Source organism: Lepidochelys kempii, chromosome 3, assembly GCF_965140285.1.
Source record: "Lepidochelys kempii isolate rLepKem1 chromosome 3, rLepKem1.hap1, whole genome shotgun sequence".
In the NCBI taxonomy this organism is placed as follows: domain Eukaryota; kingdom Metazoa; phylum Chordata; order Testudines; family Cheloniidae; genus Lepidochelys; species Lepidochelys kempii.
The window spans coordinates 63,881,384-63,903,023 of record NC_136382.1 but is presented as its reverse complement, the minus strand read 5'-3'; the positions used below and the strand labels follow the sequence as shown (position 1 = coordinate 63,903,023).

The 21,640-nt window shown below is 39.2% G+C and overlaps 1 protein-coding gene across 4 annotated transcripts in view; it reads right to left on the bottom strand.

Moving 5' to 3' along the window:
* Window positions 1-952: 952 nt before the first annotated feature.
* BCKDHB (branched chain keto acid dehydrogenase E1 subunit beta) overlaps window positions 953-21,640 on the bottom strand; it is a 290,535-nt gene continuing 269,847 nt past the window's right edge. Inside the window, exons 10-11 of one of the 4 annotated variants that reach the window (XM_073336526.2) lie at window positions 6,587-6,765; window positions 953-1,287 (exon numbers count right to left, since the gene is read on the bottom strand). In XM_073336526.2, coding sequence (XP_073192627.2) covers window positions 6,625-6,765 — 141 coding nt within the window. In that variant the 3' untranslated portion in view covers window positions 953-1,287; window positions 6,587-6,624. Of the gene's footprint in view, window positions 1,288-3,914; window positions 3,976-6,586; window positions 6,766-21,640 lie in introns of those variants that run through there. The other 3 variants (XM_073336527.2, XR_012157975.2, XR_012157974.2) reach the window with 3 other exon arrangements.

The following is a 21,640-nucleotide window of genomic DNA, read 5'->3' as shown; positions in this document are numbered from 1 at the left end:
GAAAGGCATGACCAACAAAAAACTGGGTAAACCTGAATATTGCAAAACCTCTCAAGACGTCCAGAGGGTCTGAATTCTTTTTGCTCTTCGGGAGGGTCAGTGCCCTTCAGGTTATGTAGCGAGGTCTGATTTTGGAGACATTCCACAACAGTGAAGGTAAGCACTGATAGATTATATTGTAAAATCCTTTCTATAATACTGTAGGCCTAACGGAAAATGGCACCTGCACAGCTCCTTCTCCCACCACTCATTTCAGTTTGGAAGAGACCTGATTGCCCTTCTTTTGATGACTTAACATTGTTTATTCACCATCAGCCAGCACCATCCTACAGCTAAAGGTGAAAATAATTGAAACATAAGGACACTAAGAGAGAGAGATTTAGCAATGAAACCCATCAGCTATACAGCCCTACAGGACAGTATCAGTAGCTCCTCTCCCACTGCACATTTTAAATTAATTTGGAAGAGAGAGGAAAGGAATCAGTACTTTAGTATCTTCTTATTGGAGACCATTATAGTGATGAAAAATGACAATTAATGACAGTGGTCATGTAATAAAATAATGAAAATAATACCAAGTTCTTATACAGCAGTTTTCATCAGTAGCTCTCAAAATGCTTCACCCTCTTTAATGCATTTATCCTCAACACCCCTATGAAGTAGGGAAGTGCTATTATCACAATTTTTTACAGATAGGGAACTGAGGCACAGAGAACCTAAGGTCAGACAGGAAGTCTGTGGGGAGCAGGGAATTGATCCCACATTTCCCAAGTCCTGCCCTCACCATCTGGCCCCAATGTCAGAAAGCGTGCAACCACTGTCCATTTTGACATACACATCAGTTTTGCTGCTTCAACATTATTTTTGTTTAAAATTTATAGTTACCAAATAAGAATTTCTTTGGACTTTTCCCAAAACAGAAAAAGCAAAGAGAGACCACATGAGTACAATATGTTTTACTGAATAAAATCCCACATAATATTTACACAGTGAAGTCATTTAAAGACGTATCCTCGTGAAGCATTGCAAAGTGAATAAAGTTCATACTACATCTGGAATTTATTTTTTTAATACATCTGAAACTATTTATTACAGCAATCACCTGTCCATCATTGATTTCATACTTAGGGGGAAATTTGAGCTTTTGAAGATTAGCCAAGATGACATTCAGGATGGGTTTACTTCAGAGAAGATAATCTGCTATAGGACTTCCAGAACACACACATCTGAATAAATGCCAAGAATTCTAAAGAAGGCTTCTGTATATTCTTGTTCTTCCTCCTATCTCTGCAAAAGTAGAAGATAAAATAAATTACACACATTTAGGGTGAAAATAATACCCACAGCTTAAATACGTACCTCCCCAAACCACAAACTCGTTCTTTCATTTCATGTATAATGTTACCTGCAGGATATAAAAGATGATTTCCCTTTACTCATATCATGTATAAATTTTGATTAAACTCGCTTGTACCTTATTGGTGGCAGGAGACTTCCTAAACACAACTAACTCAATATCTTTTACTCCAATTTATTCCAGTTATACAGTCCAACAGTAAATGTTGTCCTGGAACATTTACCTTCAAGGCTATTTTTGTTATTTCCTTACACTGCGCAAAATAGATAAAATGTTTTAGGTATCTAAACTGTCAGTTAACAATATGAATATATTTATTACATATAGAAAACTACATTAAAAGAGTATTACGATTGCAAAAGGTGAAAGTTAGGAAATGACAGAATTAAGGTTGCCCATGCAACAGTAATTTGGACCATTTATGCATATGTATTATTATACAGTCTTGGCTGGGTAGTCTATGGCAGGTTAAGTTCTCCTAGGTCCCATTCCAGTGCCTTAAGCAAAAGAGAATGTCCTTCTTCTTCATTTAACTCTTTGCCTTAGTCACGCTATTCTGATAAGGAAGGTGTCTTGTTGAAGAAACAGTATGTAATCATATAATGAAATAAATTTTATTGTAATATTTTGTATGTAATTCCCTAGTTAGGGTTTTTTGTTTTTTTTTAAGTAAACTGAAGTTCCATCTGGAACCATGCTGACCCCCCAAGATGGGTCATCCGCAAGGTCTGAACTCAACACATTTTGAACAGCACTACCGATCTCTATCAGCTTAGCTAAAGAAAAAATTGGCAGGAATAACAGGCTGTTATCTGCTATGTGGACCAGACACAAGTGGGGGATGCCAAACACACTTTGCCAGTAGCATATTGGGATGTTGGGAATCAGGACTTCTGGGTTCTATTCCAGGCTCCGGAGGAGAATGTTCTAGTGGTTATAGACAGCACAGCCAAGCACATGAATCTGGTACTTTCACTTTGAAAGGCAGTGTGGTTAAGTGGGTGAGACTTGTTCCTGCCATATTAGACACCTGGGTTTTATTATTATTGTGCCAGAAGTGACCTTGTGTAACCTCTCACATACTTTCTCTGTAAAATGGGGAGGGGGAAGAATGATACTTTCCTTCCTCCTATGACCCATCTGGAGCGCTAGCTGTGCCTTACGTGTAGGAAGCTGAGTGGGACTGGGAGCAAGTAGGAGTTCGGAGGAGCTGGAATATACTCACTGTAGCTAGAATGCAAGGAGTTGTGGGGCCAGAGCATGATCAGTGCAGACGGAATGTCTAGAGATTTTAGCAGCATGTACAAATGGCAATTTTCAGAGGTTTATAATTCACCAAAATCTGGATAGATTTTCATAGGGAGAGCAAAAGGCACCTTACTGGCCCCAGGATTATTGCCTGTCTAAATTTTAGGTCCCTATGCCAAACCAATGAAGCATGAGAACTCTTCAGAGAAATGGTTGGGAAAAAAATTAACATTGTCAAAACTACCAATTTCCCCCCGAACCTCTTTCTCAGAAACAGCTATTTTTGCTGAGATTTAAAAAATCTGCTTGAGGTAGAGAAAGCCAAGGAATTTGAGACTGAATGGCTTAAGTTTGGCAAAATTATAACTGAAAATAGGGAATGGTAGATGGAAAGTGTTAGGTAACTTCCTACATAGGAGTAACTACTAGCACCACCTACACTATCACAATGCACACACAGACATACCCATGTGTAACAGGTGTAGATAAAGTATATCTTTCTCTCATACAGATGAATCTCCATCTGTTGGGGAAAGAGCCTTCAAATGCAGATGTTGGCAAAAGACAGAAAAATATAGTCCTCTAGAATACAAAGTTGTGCATGGCCAGAGGGAGGCCATCTGGAATGGTCTGGTGACATCTCTGCCATCTGTGTTATAACTGCCCCTGATATTGTGTGTGTCACATGAGGGCACTTTCTAATATGTGCTGGCTTTTTTATGAATAGCCACTAACACCACCAGCTATACAGGAAATATATATTCATGTTCATCTCATTCCCTCTTTGCATTTTGATTGCTTTCCTACTACAAAGTGTTATTTGAAACACAGCTGCAGACCTGGAAGCTAACATTTAGCGCTACAGATTTTAACAGTGCCATGTCTAATGTGAGCTCACTAGCAGCCAAGAAACTGTTTACAGGTCTGACTTGGTTATATGGAAACTTTATGCTTCCTATCTTTCATTGATGAGTCAGACAACGTTATATTATCAACTCAGTCTATGAACGGGAAAGCCATGGCAAATGTCAACATCGAGAGAAATGACTGTGTACGTGTGATATATTGTCAACACGTGTGCAACCAGTCAGGGGGAAAAAAAAAAGTGGCACAAGGCAGAGGCTACTTTTAGAAATGAACTATTTCAGTCTCCAGTTCAGAGATTTTCACTAGGCTCAGGCACAAAGCTGCAAGTGAATCCGAGTGCTTACATGCAGCCCCACTGGGTACAGGGTAAACCTGTGCTCAGCCAGCTGCAGGACAAGCGCCCTTGTTTTTCTGGAAAACATTCAGAATTACCTTTTGAGTCAGAAATGCTTAGTCCTGTGAATGGAGAGGGATGGATTTATAGATCATTCCTTCTCTGAATACTGTGTGATAGAGATGTATATTGAAAATATCAATACAAATAACTACAAGTTAGAGAGATACAAAAAATGTACCACAGAGTACTCCCTGCACAGACTCCCCTGATCCCCAACCTGTAACTTGATTAATTGGCACCGTTTTTTCAGGGCGCTTAAAAGTAATGGATACAAGTCTCCAATAGAAGACTTGATCACAGGTGGGAAACACGAAAATTACTTGCTGCACATCTAGTTGTTTTTCACAAGCACAACCAAAGCAAGTGGCTATTTGGGATCCTAAAGCCTTTGCCAGCGCTGCAGCTAACAGGCCAGCCCTACACTCTACTCTGGCAGTATACTCAGAGGGAACAGAAATACGCACCTGTAGATCCCCTCTGTCTTCCCAGCAACAGGATGAGAAAGGGACAACACATGGTCTGATAATCTGCCTTTCTAGAAACATATCCCTCTGCTCTAGTTGGGACCCCATGGACTGTAAGACCATCTTCAGTCTCTTAGAAGGTTGTTATTACATGAGATTGCTGGGCTCCCCGCATATAAATGGCTTTGGGACATACTGACTTCAAAATTCTGGGTCAACACACCACCTCACCAATGAGTATTACACTGAGTGCAGGAGCCAGCAAATGCTACAATTATCCTTTCATTTTCACAGCAATACAGATAAAAACACATTATCCTTCCATCTGAACTCTGTGGAGCAGATGGCTGAACACGGATCTTTTGTAATTACTGCCTCTGACAAGTAGATTAATTTCTAAAAATATTAACTAAACAAGGAAAAACTTGTTACAAGTGGAAATAAAGGCACAGCAATAACAATTCAGTCTTACCTGCACAAGAAACTGTAACATCCATTTATTTATTTTTAAGAAGCCAAAGCAAATATTTACTGTAAAAACTAAATACAGCAATACCCCTAAATAATTATAAGCTGACGGGATGTATGAGCTGTGGATAGGCCAAACCTGGATGCATACCATAATACAGAAATGCTATGGAATTTCACATGACATAGTACAGTGGCTATGTGAGTATGGTAAATGTGGAGTTACTAAGTGGAACCACATTATTTTATGGAGACGGACTCTTTGGATTGAGCAAAACAGACTAGTGATCTGAAAGGGTAAACTTCTGATCACGTGTAGGGGAGCTCTTAAAGCTTCCTACTCTGGGGACAAAAGGAAGGAAAGAAAACAAATACCAGAGCAAAAAAGACCTGAAAAAAAAAATCTACAAAAAATGAAGGACACTGGCCACTTAAGGCACCTCACACATTCAACAAAGACTTCAGAGCTTAACTGGACACTGCAGAATGGTAGTTCCTCAGTTAGTACTTGCCTCAAGCATTAAGACCTGTCCTAATGCTGTCAGCAGTAGGTAGATACATACTATGCATTGGTGAAGCTGTATAACAGCTCAAGACTTTGAGGTAAGAACATTACATTATCCACAGTGTATGTTCTGATACAATATTTGCATGAGACCACAGCCATATACTGGGAATATGAACACAAGAATGGGACCCCAGTATAGGGCATAATCCTGCTGCCACTGAAGTCAATAGTAAAACTCTCACTGACTTCAGTGGGAGCAAGAGGAACTTCACAATGTATAAGGTACCTTTGGATTATGCTATTTTCTAATTTCTTTTTATGTTAGAAAGAGGAGACTCATGAAGTATGGATCCCAGCAACTGCCTCCCATTGTACATCTAACTACAGCTACTATTTTACGCTGTCATTGAAACCCACAATAAGTCAACTACTTGCTTAAAACAAATTTACATCATAACATCAGACAGTAAATACAGAAGATCTATTAAAGTCATTTTCAGCTTCCTTTCAAGACTTTGTTCGCCGATGAACAGACTAACACTATGTATGTTTATGAAGGAAGAGAACAGATTTTTGCTATTATATTGAAGAGAAATTTAAGACTAGGAATGTGTTTTAAACATCCTAATGATTTAGAGACAAGTAATGGAAAGTAATACTGCTTGATAAAGTACTTGCTTGCTTGCAGGATTTTGCAAACAGCTGAAGTCTCACTGGGTGAGTGGGCAAAGTAGCTGGAAAAATTATATAGAAAATGCAATATTTGGTTATTATCTGCAGAATAAACTTTAGATAATAGGCTTACAAGTATCTTTGAACTGAAACATAAGACTAGAGAAAATTCATGTCTTCAGTGCACTGTACGCAGGGTCAATCCTGCAAAGAGCTGAGAGCTTTCAGTTCCAATTAAAGTCAACATGAGCTGAAGATGACCCGCACTTCACAGGTCTGAACCCACCATGAGCCATAGGAGATTTTAAAGTTCAAACAGAATGGGCTTTCATATGTGAAATATTTGAAGCAATATAGATTTTTTCTTTCAATCAATAATTGTTCTTAATCAATTACACTTCTCAGAATGCAAAGTATTTTATATTCTAATGCAGCAAGGTACTCAAACATGTGCTCCACCATGCGCATTGATTTCAGTGGGGCTACTTATGTGTTTAAAGTTAGGCAAGGGGTTAAGTACCTTTCTGAACCATGACCGTAAGCAGCAATAGCCAATTCCTGCTTTAAAAATGACTAGTACTTTAACCTTTAAATCTTCCACTTACTCTGGTTAGAATGCTTGCAGGCTTCATCAATAATTCTATCAATAATTAATCATTTTTCGAAGGGCATCATAGCATTTCCATTTGTCTGGGATGTAGAAAGGTTCAAAGATATGAGGGAAAGGAGTGTCGTAGCCACATACTCTTGAAATAGGAGCCTCTAGGTTCAAGAAGCACTCTTCCTGTTAACAAAAACAAGGAAGAACGTTAGTAAGGCCTTTACTTTCAGAAGCCATGCTTCACAAATTAAGTTCTGGTGAGCTATGTCAGACTGACACACCTGAAAACTCAAACATTCTATTTATACCACAGCATAGATACATCCCAGACAACAGAAGTAAAACTTCCCTTTCTTCTTAGCAGTTTATATTAAAATAACAATTGGTATTTATGTTACATTCATTTTTGATGTGCTTTATGTTAAACTGCATACAGATTATATTTAGCACATCCATTATACATCCAAACAGAGACACTGCCAGGAAACAACATTTCAGGAACAAAGAAATAAAAGTTTATACTTCCCATGCCACATTGAAACATATAAGGAAAATCAAATAATCTAAAAGCCAGTATTATTTGTTATATATGTGACTGTCATATACAAAGTGATTTAGATTTCTAGTGTATTAGGGACTTAACCCAAGAAGTGCTTAGCAGTTGCATCTGGCACTGAAATCCATGAACTTGCATGTGCTTAGCACATTCTCAAAGTCAAAAGCACGGTCTCTAAACAAAAATTATTGTTGCTCTGAGGGTCTGTCTACATAGCAACTAGACACCCATGACTGGCCTGTGCCAGCCGACTCAGGCATGTGGGGCTCAGGCTGCAGGGCTGTTTCATTGCTGTGTAGATTTCCAGGCTTGGGCTGTGTAGGTTCCACTGGACCGATATAATCAATTCCTGTCAAACACCCATGTTTCTCAATAGTGGGATGCTAGACATTTTCTCAGATTGCTCGATTGTTTTGCACACAAGGATACTCTTCAACCCAAGAGTGAGCTATCTGCCTAGGTTTGTAAAAGGTCACCCCCTCACCATGTATGATGGCATGCATAGGAGATACCTGTAACACAGGTGAATTGCAGAAATGTCCTGTTTCTCCATATTACTCACATGCAATTGTATGGTAGCATCTTCTTTCAAAGCAGCTGGAAATAGAAAATGCAGGAGGAAAAGGATTTCCCTACCCCTTCTGACCTCCCCATTACTCCCCCTAGTGGTCAATTAGTTAGCTGTGTTGCCAATTTACTTGTTTTCCAACTAGATCTAATTGTTCTAAAAAAATTCTAGTTGGAAAAGAATTGCATTTAGTTGTTGGCTGAAAATTTGAATTGAAATTGAAACATTAATACACACTTTAAAAGCATATATATGATAAAACACTTTCACCTGAAAAATCATAATAGGTTTGAAAAGTATGAACAAAGACTAGCTTCCTCACACAGCTATGTTTGTTGTGACAATGTTGGCGTATTCATTTTGGTGATGTGGCTAACCTCATAATTTCAAATTGTGATTGATAAACAAGAAGCAATCATCATAAAATCAAATGCTGATGTTTACTGGTGTTTTATGATGTTTAAAATGTGGGGTCAAGAGTTAGCGCCAAATTGCCTTGCCGATGAAAATGTATGAAACTTGCTTACAGCAACCAGGCAGCCACAATAAACTTAACCCCTCTTTTTTTACTGAAATTTCATGAAAGTTTATGTATGCATAGAAGGAAGTAATACAATTTCTCATTCTTGGAACAACCAGATTAGTATTTTTAGTGACTTTGCTTCAGAATGCTAGATTTGTGACTGGGAAAATTTATATAAATATACATTTCCTAGTAGGCTAAGATTTTTAAAATGCATAATATTTTCCAAGGTCATTATCTCACATCGTTGCTATCTCGAGGGGTCGTTATCTCAGGGAGTTTCTGTACTAAACCTTTTAATTATTATGATTTTTCCAAAAGTCAATTTAAATATGTTTTTTAAAAAAATAATATTTTTTGTTTCAGAAATCTAAAACTTATGTTTTTCCAGTTTTTACTACGGTGCTATACAGCTCATCTTCACCCTCACGGTCTCACTCCTTGGCCCTCATTTCCCTGTAAATTTGAATATCCCCTCTAACTTCAGTTCCTGGGGAAAACACTGGGAATAGGTAATGCAATCCAACCCAGTGTCATTGCATTTCCTAGTGAAAAGGTCAACCTATGAACTGTCCATGTGTGGATATATGCTTACTTGGCAATTATCAAAGCTTTTTCTGGGATCTGCTTTCAGGTTGGCTTTCTTGTTGACCTTTCTGTTGGTACAGAGCTTTGGCATAGCAGTAGGGAAAAGAAAATCACTATTTAAAGCTTGCAGAGTTTAGAGTCTTAAATAGCAATATTGAGAGTGGTAAATTAACTTCAGATTGGGACATACCCCTCCCCTATACCAGGAAATCACATTGCTTTCCATATTTAATATGCGTTTGTCTTAACTGTCAACTAGAAGCACGAACATATGAATATCAGTAACCCACTATGTGATTCATTTAAGTAACACCACTTCTTGCTACTTGGTATTATTTTCATTATAATGTGAGTTTAAGCATTTTAAGGTTGGATTTTCTTTATAAAGTGAGATTAATGTTGTGAGAAGTGCTAGATGGAAAGTAACAGAGACCAAACATCCTTTATTTTAACCCCACAGACCAGCTACAGCAAGCTTCCAATGCTGCTTCACCCCTGACTGGTGGAAAATCTTCATGGGGGAGAGGGCAGTGTACTCTCCCTATGCAGTCAGTCCTTGGCCCTCGTACTGTGACTGCTGATAACAGTGCTTATTTGGGACATAGTAATGCCTGTTCAAAAACTATCTGTACAGGGGTGGGGTGGAGTTGCAGCACAGCAGCAGGAGCTCACAGATGCACAGGGCGAGTAGGCCAGCTGCACTCCTTTCCACAGCCATCTAGCTCTCTATGCCGTGACCCTACTTCCCCTTTGGAATACCTAGCTGCCACAGGATCATGGACTGGGGGAGTCCACGCTCTCATAGCACTGCAAGCCTGAAACGGTGGCCAGTCCTACCCCAGAAGTTTAGGGTTGAGTTTCATTGGAGCCTATTCCACACCTTGTGCATCTGTACAGAGGCCTTTTAAGCTCTGGCCTTCAGTTTCAATTTTACTGGAGGCTACTGCAATGTTGCAAACACTTGCCCACCAGGAGCTGGACTAAGGCCACCATCTCATCTCACTTACGCCATTCACCTGACAGCCATCAAAGAACAATGAATTTTTAGTCACTAGCAGGTGGAGTTCCCATACTTCGCTGAATAGGTTCCACAAACACTGTATTCAGGGGCACCACCTGGGGTCTTGAGCAGGGAGGGTGAAGTATAAAAAAAATTTACTGAGTGTTACCCAAAATTTTCCCCGAATAGTATCGGTTTTGCAAGCTAACTAAAACAGTGATTCTTCAGCCTACAAAGTAGTGACAAAACAATCAAGTAATAATTACTTTAAATGGTGTGGGGGGTCTTCTGTTCTGTGGGGTGGGTTTGTGACGAGAATTGGTGATTGGTATGGTGGCTCCAGGAGGAGTGAGAGGTAAAGTTTAGGGGCTGTGGATCTCCGGGTGTCGAGTGGGATTGAGAGGTTTGTGGGGAGGAAACCCTGGCAAAAGGAAAAGATTGGGGTAGACACTGTGGAGAGGGAATATTTATGGACTAGAGTCCAGTGCGTGAAGGGGGGGTGGACCTTACCAGATCTGAGCCTGAGCCATGAAGTAGAATTGCTGGGCAGGATTGGTGCTTTTCTGCACCATCCCCCCACTCCTTGCAGCCAGGCTGAGCCCTTCGCACTAGGCAGATAGCTTGGCTCTGCCCCACGCCATCTCAGGCATTACTAGGAGACAGGGGTGGAGTTCAGATTCCTGGGTGGGTCCTGCGCAGGCTGCACAGCAAAAAAAGAGCATGGCAGTGACAATGCCATTCCCCAGGCCACCGCTGCCTGCTCCCCATAACCAGCACCCCCAGAGCCAGCTGCAAGTCCTTGGCATCCCACCTCCCGCACAACACTGCCAGTGCCAGTATCCTCCCTCCTCAACAGCACCCCCAGAGCCAGTTCCTCAGTTCTCCACCTCCCCCACAGAACCTGAAGGGGCAGAACCACTCCTGGCTACTGGCAGCCACAGCAGCCCGAGCTCCTCCACTGCTGCCATTCTCTATCAGCAGAGGAAGACGACCTGGTGGCTCAGCACTGCACTGCCTCTGAGGCTGCAGTAGCAGCACTGCCAGCCGGGGATAAAATTTTACCTAATGTGTTAGGAGCAGGTGGGGATTGCCTCTCTCTGCCCCACCCCCGTTTGTCACCCTAACTGTATTTAGAATCATTGTACCCTCTTTCTAGGGTCTGTCTTCCTTGGTAATTCAAATAGCAGGAGCAGAAACTTAACTCTCAGCTGTCTTCCTGAACACAGATACTCCTCAGGGTGTTCCTGAAGAGCTCTCTCTGTCCGAGAGCCCAAGAACCTCCATTCTTGAGCCATTCCTCCGCATTATATCCCTGCCACAATGAGTCAGCAGGAATCAGTCAGCATCACCCTGCAGGGTTCCAACAGCACTTAACAGGTTAATTCAACAGAAGAACCCTACCACCTTCTTACAGTCATTAGTGATCCACACTGAATTCCAACCAGCAACTTAGAAAGGTTCTATATTAATCTCCCTGAACCAGTATTAATTCATTCTAATTGTAGTATTCAAACTGCCCTTACACATGGAGGGAGTGACATCCCAGCCTTCTTTTTTGTTTGGTTCAGGCTCTTAGTTTAATTTATCCAAGTATTTCAATCTTTATAGCCCTCCTTAAGTATTCTACATTGTTTAGTGTCCCTATTTAAAACCTGAAGAAACGTAATTTGGAAAAGTTGCATAATAAATACTGAAAAATACAAATCAAGTGATAACATGGATAGAATGAGTTTGTGCTCCAGTAATGGTCTCTCCTTGCTGACAGATAATGATAAACCTAAGACATTTACATATGAAATGGTTGCAGACTTTCATTCTATTAATGTTATCACTATTATACCTAATTTAAAATAAAATAAATTTTAAGACTTCCAAAACCACTGCTTGGATTTCCTCTTTATAGGGAGAGAATCCCAAATGGCTGTTAAAGTCAGCCTTTATGCTGCAATTTAAAAAATGTGAGAGTTTTATACTGCATTTTAAAAGCTTTTCATCTTGAGCACATACACTGCTTAGAAATTTTTTGGACTTCCAGAAGTCCTAGCTGGGTGTGATGGAGGCTTGATCACTTGACACAATCTGAAAAAAAATAAAAAACAAGCAAAGTGATGGAACTACAATGTATTTGAACTTGGGTTGTTTGGGGCTTTAAAAAAAAATATGTGACTGACTGTGAGGGTTTTCTTCTGCACATTGACAAATAAGAAATTTTATTTTATCAATGACCTATTTCCAAGGTGGAAAATGAGGTCTCAATCCCACATTAAATCCATGTGGGTGAAGCACTGCAACTGCACAGTCCCGCTGAAGTCAATGTAGATCCATATGGATCTAATTGCAGGATCAGTACTGTACTCTGTACTTCACTTCTTGTTAATCTTCTTGGAATAAGTGATGTTTTAGCAAACGGATTGGCTGATAAAAAAACTGCACTAGGTATAATGAAAAATAATATAGGAAGTTAAGGTAACAAATTGGTTATTTTCTTACATAAAACCTATTAAAAGAATGTTCATTATCATGCTTACAATATATTATTTTAAATAATGTGGTGGGAGAGTCCTCTAAGAACATAAGAATGGCCATACTGGGTCAGATCAATCTAGCCCAGCACCTAGTTTTCCACCAGTGGCCAGTGCCAGGTGCTTCAGAAGGAATGAAGAGAACAGGCAATCATAGAGTGATCCAGTATCCAGATATACTCTACAACAGTATATCTTAGACTTATGACTTTATGGCCAGAAAGAACCATCACGATCATCTAGTCTGACCTCCTGCACATTGCAGGCCATAGAAACTGACCCACCCACTCCCGTAATAGGCCCATAATCTCTGGCTGAGTTACAGCCGTCCTCAAATCTTGATTTAAAGACTTCAAGTTACAGAGAATTCACAATTTACACTAGTTCAAACCAGCAAGTAACCTGTTGTTGCAGAAGATGGCAAAAAACCCCAGGGTCTCTGCCATCTGACCTGGGGGAAAATTCCTTCCCAACTCCCAAATATGGCGATCAGTTAGACCCTGAGCATGTGTGAGAGACCCACCAGCAGACACTTGAGAAAGAATTTTCTATTGTAACTCAAAGCCCTCCCCAGCTAGTGTCCTATTTTTGGCCACTGGAGGTATTTGCTAATATCAGACACTTTTACAGGGACTTTAATTATTTATGCCACCATAGCTACCTTTACATTCTCTGGATGCTGAATTAGGATCTGATGCCACAAACACTATAAGTTTAATATTTAGTAGCATGAGTAGTTCCTCTGAAGTCAGTAACAATGTCAATGAAGTCAGTTACTACTGACAGAAGTTCAGTGGAACTGGTAAAACCTAGGCTTTCAAATTTATTACTAGTTTACAGATTTGCTGAAAATATTTGCAAGAATAATTTCACAACAGATCAGAAAGTTTTAGAATATTTTCACATAACTGGGAATGAAATCATACTGCAGAGAATGAGGCATACATTTGGTCTTGCAAGGTGCTGTCTCCTGGTATTCAGGCCTTGTCAAGGTTCCTTCCCCACTCTGAACTCTAGGGTACAGATGTGGGGACCTGCATGAAAGACCCCCTAAGCTTATTCTTACCAGATTAGGTTAAAAACTTCCTCAAGGTACAAACTTTGCCTTGTCCTTGAACCCTATGCTGCCACCACCAAGCATGTTAAACAAAGAACAGGGAAAGAGCCCACTTGGAGACTTCTTCCCCAAAAATATCCCCCCAAGCCCTACACCCCCCTTCCTGGGGAAGGCTTGATAAAAATCCTCACCAATTTGCACAGGTGAACACATACCCAAACCTTGGATCTTAAGAACAATGAAAAAACAATCAGGTTCTTAAAAGAAGAATTTTAATTAAAGAAAAGGTAAAAGAATCAACTCTGTAAAATCAGGATGGTAAATACCTTACATGGTAATCAGATTCAAAATACAGAGAATCCCTCTAGGCAAAACCGAAAGTTAAAAAAAGACACAAAAACAGGAATATACATTCCATTCACCACAGCTATTTTACCAGCCATTTAAATAAAAGAAAACCTAATGCATTTCTAGCTAGATTGCTTACTAACTTTTTACAGGAGTTCTGAAGAGCATTCCTGATCTGTTCCTGGCAAAATCATCACACAGACAGAGCCTTTGTTCCCCCCACCAGCTTTAAAAGCAACTTGTCTCCTCATTGGTCATTTTGGTCAGGTGCCAGTGAGGTTATTTTAGCTTCTTAACCCTTTACAGGTGACAGGGTTTTGCCTCTGGCCAGGAGGATTTTATAGTTCTGTATACAGAAAGGTGGTTACCCTTCCCTTTATATTTATGACACGCCCCCCAAATCACAGATAGGGTGAACCACTGGCTGTGATTTCTTCCTGGAGCTCTAGGTGAAAACAGAGTTAATAAGACACATGCACCTCTAAATATACTACCAAGTACATAAAGACTAACAATATTTTCCACATCTCAAGGACAATTTTAACCAGTTGATTCTGGGAAACTTTCACGGGAGAGTGCATCATTTGTTAGAAGCTCCTGAGATGTGTTGTATGTCGAAATCAAAATCTTGGAGAGCTAAACTCCACCAAAGAAGTTTTTTGTTATTTCCCGTGGGGGTATGAAGCCACTGTAGCGCAGCATGGTCGGTTTGCAAGTGGAAACGCCGTCCCCAAACGTATGGGCATAGCTTTTCCAGAGCGTAGACAATGGCGTAACATTCTTTTTCACTGACTGACCAGTTGCTTTCCCTCTCAGACAGCTTCTTGCTGAGAAACATGACAGTGTAGGTACTTCTGAAAATATGTTTGGAAGAGAGCCAGGCAGCTATTTGGTATTATAATGATGTAAAACTTTGTCACACTTTTAAAAATAAAAGAACATATCATCCTCTCCTTTGAGGATATGTTTAAAAAGGGACATATGTGGCTGAGAATTCACATGAAAAAAATGGCAGTGATACATATAAAAAGTGTCCAGATAAGACATAAAATCATTCCCCACAAGCTAAAATTTTGGGGATGAAATTCTGGTCCCAATCAAGTAATTGGGAATTTTGCCATTGACTTTAAATCAGGCCAAGATTTCACCTAAAACTTAATAGGAGAATACCTGGTCACACTATAAAGCTACCCATGCTCTCTAATCTTAATTATGTGGCCATTTAGATGCATTTAAGGGGAATGTTTCAAAAGTGACTCAGAGATTTAGGAGCAGAAATCCCTTTGAAAATCCATTCTCAAAATTCACAAAGTGATCACTCAAACCAAGCACTTCAGAACAAAAATGTGCCCTATCTTTACAAATGTTAAGTTCAAGGATTTGCTAAACTTTTTAGGATTATATTCTAAATTTGTTTTCTGTGTCAGATAATCTCCCTTTTTGATTTTTCTAAATCCCTTTTTGATTTTCCCCCACTATTATACATTTGTAGCATGCTGCAGTGGAAAACTTTCACAAAGATTACTCTCTAAGGTGCCACAAGTACTCCTTTTCTTTTGCAGATTTGACCTGATTCAGCAAAGTGCGTAAGCACATACCAAACTTTAAACCATGCGAGTAATCACATTGAAGTCAATGGGACTACTCAAGTGTTTGAAGTTAAGCATAAGTTGAATACCTTGCTGAATTGGGGCCACTGTTATTGGAGAGAAATGTTGAATAATATATTAGAAGTTATAGATATTTGCAAAGAGATATGATTAACATGATAAAACTATTAAACTAATACATGTTTTAAAATACATTATGTTGAATATGAATATTCCCCATCCCTTTCCAACTTGCAAGAGATTAAAATCACTGCAGTTCTTTCCAACAACTTCACAAATTGGACTAAGTGCTTATATGCATCTGGCTATTAACTGAAGACTATTTAGAAATGTTCCCACAGTGCCTCACCTGACAGGCAATTTGCAGCATCCAGTGTTACTGACATACAGAGTTACACATGCAAATGCTTGGCTGCAAATTGATACTGGGTTGCTTTCCAGACTTCTGGGAAATGGTGGACTGATTCTGTGAGTAGCAAATTATGCATTACTTAGTTAAAGGAAGAGCTGGAAAAAAAGAGAAGATACACAAAGGGAGATGATATTTTTCCTTTAATTACCCCACTTCTGTGTCTTTTATTCTTTTCCTTTCCCCACCTTCATCCATGTGTTTATGATCCATTTCTCATCCTCTCTTGCGATATATAAATAATAGCAGACAATACAGAAATATTTTCATTTTTTACAGTTACCTCAGCATTTGACGTCTTTTAAAACTCCATGTTATTGATGTAATATTCTGTGTCCCAGTGGGCACATTTTTGCTCTCAGTTATTATTTTACAGCACTTAGCGGTGTGCTAGGCACTTTATAGAAAAAGTAAAAACCAAGGTCCTTACCCCAAAATGATTATACTATAAATTTTAGCTGTGATACAAGTGAGAAGAATAAATACACAGAAGTGGAGACGGAGATGGGCAGCACAAAGGTTACAATAAGATCACAGAATTACTCAGTTACTGGATGGATACATCTTGATGGCTCTGTAACAATTTTTTTTAAACGTAGGTTTCAGAGTAACAGCCATGTTAGTCTGTATTCGCACAAAGAAAAGGAGTACTTGTGGCACCTTAGAGACTAACCAATTTATTTGAGCATAAGCTTTCGTGAGCTACAGCTCACTTCTTTGGATGCATACTGTGGAAAATACAGAAGATGTTTTTATACACACAAACCATGAAAAAATGGGTGTTTATCACTACAAAAGGTTTTCTCTCCCCCACCCCACTCTCCTGCTGGTAATAGCTTATCTGAAGTGATCACTCTCCTTACAATGTGTATGATAATCAAGGTGGGCCATTTCCAGCACAAATCCAGGTTTTCTCCCCACCCTTCCCAACAAACCCACTCTCCTGTTGGTAACAGCTTATCTAAAGTGATCACTCTCCTTACAATGTGTATGATAATCAAGGTGGGCCATTTCCAGCACAAATCCATTTTTTCATGGTTTGTGTGTATAAAAACATCTTCTGTGTTTTCCACAGTATGCATCCAATGAAGTGAGCTGTAGCTCACGAAAGCTTATGCTCAAATAAATTAGTTAGTCTCTAAGGTGCCACAAGTACTCCTTTTTTTAAATGTAGGAACTCACTTCTTGTTAGTGACAAAGCAAAAATTAATTTTAAAGAGGGGTATGCACGAGGAGAGGATGGCAATATTTTTGTCATCTCTTCTACTATTAGATATTTTCTGATATGTATACAACAGGAACCACAATAACCACAATGCCAAGATCTATTACATTGTAAGTAAAATAATATTTCTTTCTTTTTTTTTTAAAGAGGTTAATTTTTTTTTAACTAGATGGTCCAAACTGTTAAATTTGGAGGGAGCAGATGGCAGGCTGTTCAGATCTATAAATTCCATTTGTCTCATTGGACAGATAGGGACTGGCTGCAAAGGTCAGGACCAGTTCTCAACTTTTTTGAAGTTTGGGCATGTCAGGGTTCCCTCCCCACTCTGAACTCTAGGGTACAGATGTGGGGACCTGCATGAAAGACCCCCTAAGCTTATTTCTACCAGCTTAGGTTAAAACTTCCCCAACGCACAAATTCTTTGCCCTTGGAGGGTATGCTGTATCACCACAAGATTTAACAAAGCCTCCCCAGGAAAGGGGGTTTAAGGTAAATCGGTCAGGTCTTAAAAGAAGGTTTTTATTTAAAAAAAGGTAAAAATCACCTCTATAAAATCAGGATGGAAATAACTTTACAGGGTAACAAAAGATTCAAAAACACAGCAGAACTTCCTCTAGGCTTAGTTTCAAAGTTACAAAAAACAGGACTAAACCTCCTGCCAGCAAAGGAAAAATTCACAAGCAGAACAAAAGATAATCTAACATGCCTTGCCTGGCTTTTACTCACAATTTTTGTAACATGAGAGACTTTTACGATGGTTTATAGGACAAGGAGTTTTCTGACCTGATGCTTCTCTGCTTCCCAAGAGAAGACACAAAACACAGCCTTCTCCCCCCAAAATTTGAAAGCATCTTCTTTCTCCATTGGTCCTTTTGGTCAGGTGCCAACCAGGTTATTTGAGCTTCCTAACCCCTTACAGGTAAGGAGGAATTTTAGGCTACCCTTAGCCGTATGGTTATGACAGGGCGTATTGGATTTGGGAGTTTAGTTAGTTAGGTCAGATCTATAGATTTGAAAAGGCTACTGGAGTCCAAAAACTTTTCAGAGAGACAAGTCAAATTCGCTTTAGAGATTCACTGTGTTTTATGGTATTTTCTAATATATGTTTGTCGTAAATCACATATGTGCAGAGTTGAAGAACAGACTTTTGCATCTCATATTTCTCTACTGAAATGCCATCACGCGCTTCTGCACTCACTTTACCTAAAATTCCTCAATTTAACTTATCACAGGCCATTTAGTGACCTGACAATGAGTTGAATATTATTTGTTAAGACACATTATACTTGAAGAAATTTCTTTTCTATGTGAAAGATTCCTGCATAAGAAATAAATCCGATAAAAAAAGATTGCTAAGAAATTTTCAGCATTCTAAAGACTTAGCTGATAAAATGCAAACTACTTTTAAGTCTGTTTCATGCAAACACAAATTAATAAAAGTCAGATATTTTAATATTTAAAAGATAGAATTCTTGCTCTTTATATCAGAATTCATATGCATCCGATGAAGTGAGCTGTAGCTCACGAAAGCTTATGCTCTAATAAATTTGTTAGTCTCTAAGGTGCTACAAGTATTCCTATTCTTTTTGTTTAAACAGTTTACCTTCAAAATAAGAAAAACGGCAAATATCTCAAATTTCCAAAGAGGTTGAAGTGCCTCAAGTTTGCAGCACAAAACCTTTCCTTACAGCTGAAACCACCAGCTGCTGTGAATTTGTAAATGGAATTTGCTTTGACTACGTGTATATAGTTATATTCTTATGAATGACCACTTGTTCCATGAGCTGTGTAAGTACTGTACTTGTGCAAGTTATTTCCTTTAAGTTATGGTATTTTTGAAGGGAGAAAACTAATATTTTTTTAATTTGCTTGGCAACAACTAACTTCAAATACTTATTGAAAACCTATTCCTAATAGTTCTAGGAACCATATTTCTACTATCTACTACCTACTATCTATAATAGCATGGATAAAGTCATGGTGATACCCTAGCACGAGGGATTCTCCAGTAGGTGCACAGTCACTATAACTGGTCCTATGCCACCATCCTCACAGTTTTCAGAGAAAAAAGGTGAAGAGGAGTATGTTAGAGGTAGAAAGGTGTGGTTAGGGGAGTGGCCAGATGGTAATGAACTCCAACAATCCCCAACTGGCATACACCACAGGCAAACTTTACAGCAGACTCCAGTCTGTTCTAAATTACTCCTGGGCCAAATCTCTGATTCCCACTCTTGCTGGACACTCAGCATAAAATAGGCACTCCTATTTACTTTCTCACCTAACACAAGAACAAGAGGACACTCAATGCAATTGAAAGAACAAATTTAAAGCTAAAAATACTTGTTTTTAGGTGAACAACAGAATATCAACCTGTGAAACTCATTGCCACAAGATTTTGAGACCAAGAGGGCATTAGTTGTCAAAAAAAGATTGGCCATACTGGGTGGCAGCACACAGATCAACACAAAAAAGTGTAATGTAATTTATATAAATAATGAGAACAGTTACAAACTAGATAATATAAAAAATACACAGCAATAATTAAGAATTAGAGTTATACATCTTTGTGTTTAATTGCATAATCCAAATGCTAACTGACTAGGATTACAAAGAAGTCTCTCTCAGAGGAAGGCTATTAAATAATTGTCCACTTTTGCGTCTTCCTGTCAAGCATTTTCTTGGACAGGATACTGGGCTAGACAGAGTACTGGTCAGATCCAGTATCTCAATTCCTATGTTACTACCCTAGGTTCTTGTGTTATTAGAACTTTAACTTTTGAGCAAAATTTTGTCAAAATTCTCCACCTTAACATTAAATTTCCTTATTCTTCCTGAACTTAATTTCCTTGTGTTCTTAAAAAGAAAGGAAAAGAAAAAGGGAGTAGTTTACTCTCTCAGAGGGGTCAGGCATTGAAACATCGCACTGTCTGTAAGAATTCTGCACTTCCTTCAGAAACAGCACATATGCTGCGCTGCTCTGGGGCTTGTGGGAAATTGGGGAAGTGGCATGGGATGGTATGTGGGAGGGTTTGGCTGTACTGGGGACAGCATATAGCTCACCACAAAATATATAATGTAATAATGTAAATTCAAAAGCAGAGATGATCTGAAAACAGATCTTATCTTATCTTTTTATTCATAATAGATGAGGTCCCTACTACATAAATCCCATAATAAAGCAGGAACAGATCATCAAACTACTAGCTGGAAACTCTATAGGAACACAAGAAAGGCCAATCATTTTTGGAAATTCATTTCCGCAGCCATCAGCATTACAGGCAGTCTTCGACTTTACGACATTTGACTTACGATGAACGGCACATAGGACGTTTCTGAATTGACTCCCTGATGACCTCCTGAGGTCCCTTCCAACCCTGATATTCTATGATTCTATTATTCGACTTTGGACAATTGGTTTTGACTTAATGACGCTCGGTCCCGCAATGCAGCGGTTCCGAGTTATGATGTTTTGACTTACAACGCAATTTTCAGGAACCACTTGTGTTGTAAATCTTAGGACTGCCTGTATTAAATTTGGACCTGAAACAATAATACTTTTAAGAGCTGTCATTTGCCTCCCATCTGTTTTTTAACTGGATGGTCCATTTTGAAACAGACTGTCACTGTCCTGGCTTTTAAAAATAATCTTTTTTTTCCTGGCTTCCATTCAGTCTTCTATACAAATGGCATCTCTTTCATGCTACATGCCCAGATTCCTGAACTACCTATTCCTGTAAATCACCAGTTGGAAGTGCTGGCTCCCGAAGCAGCTGATTTAAAATAGCACAGAAACAAGGCAGTGAACCAGCAGCAGGATAACTAAGCACATGGATGATAAATATTTTTAAAAACTGATGCAAAATTTCTGATCCTTTTGCATGTGTCACAGCCTTTAGGGCACTGTGAGACATGTTGATCAGCACCACCAACACCTGCTCTCCCTCAGAATGAACCCTCATGTGTGGGTGGATCTGTCCCAGTCCCCGTTCAGCTCATTAAATCCTTTGGTGGCAGAAAGAAAATGTTGAATATAAACACGAAAAGTTGGAAAAAGAGACACAATGGGGGAAAACAAAATACTAATGAATGATTAATGCCCACAAACAGCAGCAATTAAGACAACTCAGGTAAGCATTCCAAAACATTAAAACATTCTTTCTCATACATATTAGTACTTTGCAAGAGTCTAGCACCTAGAATTCTGTGTCCATATATGGGCACCTCATTACCAGGAAGATGTAGACAAACTGGATGTTGTCCACAGAAGAGCAGTAAAAATAGTGAAGGAGGTTAGAGGAATAAAGTTCTAAGGAAAAGAAAGAAACAGAGTATGTATAACTTAGCTTGTCTAATGACAGGTTTCAGAGTAGCAGCCGTGTTAGTCTGTATCCGCAAAAAGAAAAGGTGTACTTGTGGCACCTTAGAGTCTAAAAAATTTATTTGAGCATAAGCTTTCATGAGCTACAGCTCACTTCATCAGATGCATGCAGTGGAAAATAAAGTGGGGAGATTTTCTATACACAGAAAACATGAAAAATGGGTGTTACCATATAGACTATAACAAGAGGGATCAGGTAAGGTGAGTTATTACCAGCAGGAGAGCGGAGGGGACGGGGGACCTTTTGTAGTGATAATCAAGGTGGGCCATTTCC